This window comes from Camelina sativa, chromosome 14 (assembly GCF_000633955.1).
Source record: "Camelina sativa cultivar DH55 chromosome 14, Cs, whole genome shotgun sequence".
Lineage (NCBI taxonomy): Eukaryota > Viridiplantae > Streptophyta > Magnoliopsida > Brassicales > Brassicaceae > Camelina > Camelina sativa.
Genome location: NC_025698.1, coordinates 14,093,006 through 14,101,428, shown reverse-complemented (window position 1 = coordinate 14,101,428; position 8,423 = coordinate 14,093,006). Strand labels below are relative to the sequence as shown.

Sequence of the window (8,423 nt, the reverse complement as noted above, 5' to 3'; positions counted from 1 at the left end):
TAATTGAATAGAAAGTTCATTTTTTATTTCAAATTAATAATACATACAAAATCTACGCATCGCGTAGGTTACTTTCTAATATTGATATGTTAGTGTTGTAAAGCCGTTGCTTGATCATATTTATGTTAGTGACCTTTGTTTATGAAAAATGTTATAATGTTTTTCTTAAATCGCATTGAAACGACTACATATATAATACATATGAGTATTGAGTTAAACATATGATGAAAAGAGTGAGAAAACAACTGCAAGAGCTATAATAAGTGTATAACTATCTTCTTTTTAAAAACGGAACTAATATGTGAACTTCCTTTAACTCTGTTTTCGGATTTATATGTTTTTCATTTATACAAGATCGAGTTTCTTTTTCCTATGAATGAATAAATGTGCCACTTGATCAAATGATGGGCTAATCACATGCTTTACAATACTCATGATTGCAGGCTTGCAATCTCTCGGATCCAAATGATTATTTTTCATTTCGGTATAATCATGATTTATGGGATATTTAACTATATACATGATTTCACGAGGACTAAAAAAGAAAGCGATTTATATCTATATTATAGAAACTTTGCTATAGAAAACTAGTAGTATTGGTTATCGTTCTCTTATTTTAATTCTGTACTGGCGCTTCATATTGACTATTCGAATGCTTTTATGATTAGTCGCATGAACTTGAACATGTTCATTATCGAAGAAACAAAAGTAAACAAGAGATACATCGTATAATAAGTGTATACATATTGTGTATGATTAGTACTTTATGATGTCATAAAAATTTAATGCTTTTATAAGTCTCAAACAAATTAGAAAATGTAATTCTATGGGTTTGAATAGTAATTGCGGTCAGGGCGGTCAAATCCGTTTGCAGTCTGGACCGCTTTATTTTTGGGTGGACTACAGATCGCTGCGGACCAATTCTATTTGTATGCAAAAATTGTCCACAGTTGGTCCACAACGGTCTTGTCTCTGGTTTATTTAGATCGCACCACTGCGGATTACATTTGCTGAATGGTAAATAAAAAACGGTTCAGTCCGCAGACGAATTTGTCCATCCCAACCGCTGCAACCATTCACACATGAGTGAAAATTGTTCAATTGCTCACAAGTTAGAACCTTAGGCATTGCATGTACCTACCACCAATCATAATCACAAAATCTTATAACAATTGTTCATTTATTACATGTTTTGTTTGTTTGTTTTTTTTTCTTATATCACATTAGAGAAGCAAACTACTGATGTGATTTATGGATTGAAAAATGTCACAAATTTTCATCATTGTATACTATAAAGATTGTTAAACAGAAAAATTCAAATCAAAATAATTGTTGTAAACCAAAACAAATTATTTCAATTCGAGTAAAATTGGGTAAATCGTGTTTTATTATACGGACAAGACAAGACAACGTCATATAACCCAAATCCACAATTTTTCAGAAATCTCGCAGTGGGTTTGGTTTGGTTTCAAGTCTCTTGAGATAACTTCAGAGAGCCGAGGGAAGAAGAAAGAGAAGAAGCGATGGGTTTTGTCCTAACCTGTACTTGTCCCCCTTCCTCCTCGCTCCTTGTCGTCTCTCAGCTCCACCATCGTCACCAGGTATGTATGTATGTCTTTGTTCTTCGTCTTCTGATTTTTGATTGTCTCTAATTAATTAACAAATTCTCTTTTGTGGGTCACAATTCAGTTCTCCGCCGGAGTGAAAAGCTGTGAGCTTTGGCGTCGTCCTCATGAGTTATCATCTCCTCCGACCCGTAGAACCCTAATTTCCAAACCACGTTGTTTCAATCTCCCTCAAGAACCCATTCTCTCCGAGGCTCTCAAGGTACTCTCTTTTGATGTTGAATTGTATGCCAATTTCTTGATGTGATTTTGTATTCTTGATCAATCTTGGAGTAGTAGTAGTTAAGTGTTTACATTGTTTGTGTGTGTTTTATGTGTTGCCAAATTGGATATGATGATATTTTGATGCATCTAATCTAATGCTCTGTTATTGCAATGTGGTTGTTTTGTAGGAGCCAATTGCATTTGTGGGTGGGATGTTTGCTGGGCTTTTAAGACTTGATTTAAACGAAGAGCCGCTCAAAGATTGGGTGACCCGAACTGTTGAAGCTTCCGGTATTATGGAAGAGGGAGTTGATGCGGATGGGACGGTCTCCAATGACGAAGAAGCTCCTCAACAGATTGAGATTGAATGAGGTCTGCGTTCTATTAGAATGATATCTCCCTGTCTCTTCTCGTTACACCAAAGTCAATTCTTTTACCGCAACTGTGATTTTGGTTCTGCAGTGACCATCTGCGAGGATCTTTTGTAATGTAACCTTGTCTTCTTTATGTAAAAAGAAACAGAAATCCAAAGAATAATGCTTCATCTTGATATCTATAACTTGTTATGATNTACATGTACATTTCGTATATAATTGAATAGAAAGTTCATTTTTTATTTCAAATTAATAATACATACAAAATCTACGCATCGCGTAGGTTACTTTCTAATATTGATATGTTAGTGTTGTAAAGCCGTTGCTTGATCATATTTATGTTAGTGACCTTTGTTTATGAAAAATGTTATAATGTTTTTCTTAAATCGCATTGAAACGACTACATATATAATACATATGAGTATTGAGTTAAACATATGATGAAAAGAGTGAGAAAACAACTGCAAGAGCTATAATAAGTGTATAACTATCTTCTTTTTAAAAACGGAACTAATATGTGAACTTCCTTTAACTCTGTTTTCGGATTTATATGTTTTTCATTTATACAAGATCGAGTTTCTTTTTCCTATGAATGAATAAATGTGCCACTTGATCAAATGATGGGCTAATCACATGCTTTACAATACTCATGATTGCAGGCTTGCAATCTCTCGGATCCAAATGATTATTTTTCATTTCGGTATAATCATGATTTATGGGATATTTAACTATATACATGATTTCACGAGGACTAAAAAAGAAAGCGATTTATATCTATATTATAGAAACTTTGCTATAGAAAACTAGTAGTATTGGTTATCGTTCTCTTATTTTAATTCTGTACTGGCGCTTCATATTGACTATTCGAATGCTTTTATGATTAGTCGCATGAACTTGAACATGTTCATTATCGAAGAAACAAAAGTAAACAAGAGATACATCGTATAATAAGTGTATACATATTGTGTATGATTAGTACTTTATGATGTCATAAAAATTTAATGCTTTTATAAGTCTCAAACAAATTAGAAAATGTAATTCTATGGGTTTGAATAGTAATTGCGGTCAGGGCGGTCAAATCCGTTTGCAGTCTGGACCGCTTTATTTTTGGGTGGACTACAGATCGCTGCGGACCAATTCTATTTGTATGCAAAAATTGTCCACAGTTGGTCCACAACGGTCTTGTCTCTGGTTTATTTAGATCGCACCACTGCGGATTACATTTGCTGAATGGTAAATAAAAAACGGTTCAGTCCGCAGACGAATTTGTCCATCCCAACCGCTGCAACCATTCACACATGAGTGAAAATTGTTCAATTGCTCACAAGTTAGAACCTTAGGCATTGCATGTACCTACCACCAATCATAATCACAAAATCTTATAACAATTGTTCATTTATTACATGTTTTGTTTGTTTGTTTTTTTTTCTTATATCACATTAGAGAAGCAAACTACTGATGTGATTTATGGATTGAAAAATGTCACAAATTTTCATCATTGTATACTATAAAGATTGTTAAACAGAAAAATTCAAATCAAAATAATTGTTGTAAACCAAAACAAATTATTTCAATTCGAGTAAAATTGGGTAAATCGTGTTTTATTATACGGACAAGACAAGACAACGTCATATAACCCAAATCCACAATTTTTCAGAAATCTCGCAGTGGGTTTGGTTTGGTTTCAAGTCTCTTGAGATAACTTCAGAGAGCCGAGGGAAGAAGAAAGAGAAGAAGCGATGGGTTTTGTCCTAACCTGTACTTGTCCCCCTTCCTCCTCGCTCCTTGTCGTCTCTCAGCTCCACCATCGTCACCAGGTATGTATGTATGTCTTTGTTCTTCGTCTTCTGATTTTTGATTGTCTCTAATTAATTAACAAATTCTCTTTTGTGGGTCACAATTCAGTTCTCCGCCGGAGTGAAAAGCTGTGAGCTTTGGCGTCGTCCTCATGAGTTATCATCTCCTCCGACCCGTAGAACCCTAATTTCCAAACCACGTTGTTTCAATCTCCCTCAAGAACCCATTCTCTCCGAGGCTCTCAAGGTACTCTCTTTTGATGTTGAATTGTATGCCAATTTCTTGATGTGATTTTGTATTCTTGATCAATCTTGGAGTAGTAGTAGTTAAGTGTTTACATTGTTTGTGTGTGTTTTATGTGTTGCCAAATTGGATATGATGATATTTTGATGCATCTAATCTAATGCTCTGTTATTGCAATGTGGTTGTTTTGTAGGAGCCAATTGCATTTGTGGGTGGGATGTTTGCTGGGCTTTTAAGACTTGATTTAAACGAAGAGCCGCTCAAAGATTGGGTGACCCGAACTGTTGAAGCTTCCGGTATTATGGAAGAGGGAGTTGATGCGGATGGGACGGTCTCCAATGACGAAGAAGCTCCTCAACAGATTGAGATTGAATGAGGTCTGCGTTCTATTAGAATGATATCTCCCTGTCTCTTCTCGTTACACCAAAGTCAATTCTTTTACCGCAACTGTGATTTTGGTTCTGCAGTGACCATCTGCGAGGATCTTTTGTAATGTAACCTTGTCTTCTTTATGTAAAAAGAAACAGAAATCCAAAGAATAATGCTTCATCTTGATATCTATAACTTGTTATGATGTGTCTTTTACTCAACTCTTATGCACAAATTTAGCCAAAACCAAAATCTTGGTTACATTAGGATCCGGAGCTGAGTTAGGAAGGCAACGGATTCGATCATTGTAAATGATGAGATTCAGGTTTCTTCTCCTTCAACATAAGATGCTAACAACATTCTTTGATGTTACTAAGAATTAAGACTTCAAGATAGAGGTCTTAGGTAATAAGTATACTTCATGTTGTTGCTCAAGTGCTATAAGATCAGTCGAATCAAATCAAAAGCTAACACAACATGGGTTTTGCATTGTCAGAAAGATGAGGCGTCAAATCTGACAACTTAGAGAACACAAAGATTTAACAATTACTATGTAATTGTCATCCATAGTGTTTGTAGCCTTGGGAAAACTTATTCAGTTATTTGTGTGGCTATTAGCTGAAAGAATAAAGATTCTTACACCCAATTCAACTGAACCACGTCATAACCAAAACGGCCGCGCTTTGGCACCTCTGATCTTCAGTATGCCTATGCCAGACCAAACCGGTACGACTTCTGTGAATTCAATTCGTGACCATGGCCTCGCGTTTGTTATCGACGACGACACTCATCACACCGCCGGCTAATCTCTACAAATCGCCGACGTGTTTCACAGCGAGAGGTGGGGTGAGAAAGGGAAGAAGGGTTATCGTCAGAGCTGTGAGCGATGGTTCACAAGGAGCCGTCGATGGAACTGTTTACAAAGGTGTTTACGGTCCCTGGACCGTTGAGCAATCCGATGTCAAAGAGGTCGCTTCTCTTCTCTCCTTTACGATTCCTACTCAATTCAGACTAATCTCGTTGCTTTTGGGTTCTTCAAAGTTCAGATTTTGGGATGTGCTTTGTTCTCATTGACATGCAAGTTGAATCCTTTTGTTAGTTTTAGACCAATTTGGTTCATGTTCTCATAATCATGTAGTGGAGAGGTTACTATGGAACTTTGTAGTTAAGCCCTGTTCAATGGAAGTTTTGATGATTGACCCTTTTTGCTATTTCAGGTTGTTCTGTACAGATCAGGACTAGTCACTGCTGCTGCATCTTTTGTAGCTGCTTCGTCTGCTGCATTTTTACCAGGAGACTCTTGGTTAAGTGAAATAATCAAACAAAACCATGATTTGTTTTACTTCGTTGGTGCTAGTGGTTTGGGGCTATCTCTGTTTCTTATTCATATTTATGTCACGGAGATTAAGAGGACTCTTCAAGCTTTGTGGGCGCTTGGTTTTGCTGGTTCCTTGGCCACTTATGCAGCCCTTGCTAGACCAGCCGGTGATAACTTGGTTCAGTATGTCGTTGATCATCCTACTGCTGTTTGGTTTGTTGGTCCCCTTTTCGCTGCTCTCACAGGCCTCGTTTTCAAAGAAGGTTTAAAAATCTTGCTTCTCCATTTGAACTTAGAATGCTTTTTTCCTGATATTTGTAACTTGTAAGCATACTGATGTTCTTGATTTGCATTTCTGTCTGCAGGACTCTGCTACGGAAAACTAGAAGCTGGCCTTCTTACATTCATCATACCTTCAGTTCTTCTTGGTCATTTGGTAAAGTAGTTTCGTTGATTAAGATATCCTTCTTTAGTTAACTTGAACCAGATTCCTGAGATCAAATAAGAACGTATCAGAAGGCCAATTTAGCTAATAAACTGCTGCATCATTTCTCTAAAGAGAAAGCTTCACATTTACTAAAATTGAGAATCTTGGTATTTGTTTGATTGGGATGACTTAAACTGGTATATTGAAATTTGCAGAGTGGTCTGATGAATGATGAGGCAAAACTGGTGTTGCTAGGAACATGGATGGCGCTCTTTCTAGTATTTGCTGGAAGAAAATTCACTCAGCCTATAAAGGTACACTGTTCCTCATTGAAGACTAGCATATACACGCTGTCGTGGAGGTCTTTCTATTTACGAAAGTATCTAAATGTCATAGTACCAATAATCTATCATCTGGTTTGATTTTTTGAAGGATGATATTGGGGATAAATCTGTTTTCACGTTCATGTCTCTTTCGGAAGATGAGAAGAAGGCTGTAGTTACAAAACTAGAGCAAGAAAAGTTGGGGTAATACTCTCAATGATACCGGAATGTTTTAAGCATCTTCAAGAACAGGTAAATATCTTTGTATCCATAGATTATATATGTACTACTGAGGAGAGATGTTTACCGTGAACAGTCTGTAGATTGTGATTAGTAGTCTTTATCATGATTTATAAATGACAATACAAATGCTATCAAAATCTTCATGTGCACCAAGCCATAATTTACCATTCCCTAATTTAGAGTTGGTGCATCCCATCTTCTGGCTGTTGTAATAGATTAACCCGGATCAGTCGGTCCCTTATGTGGCCTTGATTTATAGGATTTGGTATTGGAAAACTGCAAAGAAACGGGTCCAAACTTTCTTGTGACAAAAATGAAATATGGTTTTAGCTTGGGCCAACCTATCCAGAACCGGGCCAGGTTGTCCACAGGCTTTCAACCCAAAATCCCTAGTTATGAGTTGCATTTTACTAAGGAGACATGTATGTGTGTTACTGCCGTATATGGCGAAAGCTATGCTCCATACGATCTACTGCCGGCGCATGGAGTCACTTCTGAGTAGAAACCTACTGGTTATTCCATCGGGGAATTGTTATTAGCCATGGTGGAGGAAGAAGACCATGGTTACGACTTATCCCAATTAAGATAATATGATCCTGCAATAAAACATAGGTCTCAATCCATGGATTGATGTGTGGCAAAATCAATCAATATTGCGTGTTTTTCCGCGAACAATGATTGCGATATTTGTGGGTTTCCGAATTGGAGATTGGGAAATGCTGAGAAAAGAGTTGTTAAGTTTGCAAACAAAAGAGCGTGAAATTAGGAATAAATAAGGGTTTTGTCGTTGAATGTGAATCGGGACAAGCAATTGAAAGACAGGACACACGAGTGGGGTGTTAAATGCGGTGTACAGAGTAGGACTAATATGGTCTACTCTTTGACACTCTAATATTATGGACAGTCTCTCTCTTCAGTCTTGTTGCTTTCTGTCTCAATCTTCTAGGAGTTTTGTCATTTATTAACATAACTACAAAATTATCCAAAGTATGCATAAGTTGGACCAATGTATACTATTTGCATGGCTATGTTTGACCAAATTGTGACAACTATATGATCAATCAATAATTGCGAAGGGTTTTTGTGTCTCTTTACTTCACAAACCAAATGAACATATAGCTGAAGTTAGTTGTATGCTAGCTACATAATCTTTCCATATAATCTCTACAAAATCAGGTTTCTTTCTTTAGAATTGGAGATATGAGAGACAAGAAAAGCTGGATAAGAGAGAGAGAGAGGTCGATGAAGAAAGAGCAAGTGTTAAAAGAAGAGTCCCTACCACCAATATGAGGACGAACTCCAATTTGCGTGCGGACGAAAAAGAAGGAGTCGTGTCTAATCTCAATCCGCGTGTCTTCTTTTGTGGGTCTCTCTCTATCCTTTTGTCTCTTCTTTCCCTGCCCGAACGTTTGAATTCCTTATTTCCTCTTTGTTCCCTCTTTGCACTCGTGGCCTTCTTCTAACCTCTCCCTTTACACACACACACACGGCGCACACGCG

The 8,423-nt window shown here is 37.0% G+C and overlaps 3 protein-coding genes across 3 annotated transcripts; all 3 read left to right on the top strand.

Annotated features, from left to right (window-relative positions):
• Window positions 1,413–2,385, top strand: LOC104741423 (UPF0426 protein At1g28150, chloroplastic-like). The gene is made up of 3 exons (XM_010462288.2): window positions 1,413–1,601; window positions 1,690–1,827; window positions 2,018–2,385. The coding sequence occupies exons 1-3, from the start codon at window positions 1,524–1,526 to the stop codon at window positions 2,198–2,200; spliced, it is 399 nt and encodes a 132-aa protein (XP_010460590.1). The 5' UTR covers window positions 1,413–1,523; the 3' UTR covers window positions 2,201–2,385.
• On the top strand, window positions 3,832–4,804 carry LOC104741422 (UPF0426 protein At1g28150, chloroplastic-like). The gene is made up of 3 exons (XM_010462287.2): window positions 3,832–4,020; window positions 4,109–4,246; window positions 4,437–4,804. Exons 1-3 carry the CDS (start codon window positions 3,943–3,945, stop codon window positions 4,617–4,619), a joined length of 399 nt encoding a protein of 132 aa, XP_010460589.1. The 5' UTR covers window positions 3,832–3,942; the 3' UTR covers window positions 4,620–4,804.
• On the top strand, window positions 5,282–7,076 carry LOC104741421. Its single transcript, XM_010462286.2, has 5 exons — window positions 5,282–5,581; window positions 5,830–6,193; window positions 6,296–6,366; window positions 6,573–6,671; window positions 6,790–7,076. The coding sequence occupies exons 1-5, from the start codon at window positions 5,369–5,371 to the stop codon at window positions 6,886–6,888; spliced, it is 846 nt and encodes a 281-aa protein (XP_010460588.1). The 5' UTR covers window positions 5,282–5,368; the 3' UTR covers window positions 6,889–7,076.

Coding starts and splice junctions, on each gene's coding strand:
- LOC104741422 (XM_010462287.2), top strand. CDS start 3,943: ATGGGTTTTGTCCTAACCTGTACTTGTCCCCCTTCCTCCTCGCTCCTT. Junction 4,021..4,108: donor AGCTCCACCATCGTCACCAG/GTATGTATGTAT, acceptor GTCACAATTCAG/TTCTCCGCCGGAGTGAAAAG. Junction 4,247..4,436: donor TTCTCTCCGAGGCTCTCAAG/GTACTCTCTTTT, acceptor GTTGTTTTGTAG/GAGCCAATTGCATTTGTGGG.
- LOC104741421 (XM_010462286.2), top strand. CDS start 5,369: ATGGCCTCGCGTTTGTTATCGACGACGACACTCATCACACCGCCGGCT. Junction 6,194..6,295: donor AGGCCTCGTTTTCAAAGAAG/GTTTAAAAATCT, acceptor TTCTGTCTGCAG/GACTCTGCTACGGAAAACTA. Junction 6,367..6,572: donor CAGTTCTTCTTGGTCATTTG/GTAAAGTAGTTT, acceptor TGAAATTTGCAG/AGTGGTCTGATGAATGATGA.
- LOC104741423 (XM_010462288.2), top strand. CDS start 1,524: ATGGGTTTTGTCCTAACCTGTACTTGTCCCCCTTCCTCCTCGCTCCTT. Junction 1,602..1,689: donor AGCTCCACCATCGTCACCAG/GTATGTATGTAT, acceptor GTCACAATTCAG/TTCTCCGCCGGAGTGAAAAG. Junction 1,828..2,017: donor TTCTCTCCGAGGCTCTCAAG/GTACTCTCTTTT, acceptor GTTGTTTTGTAG/GAGCCAATTGCATTTGTGGG.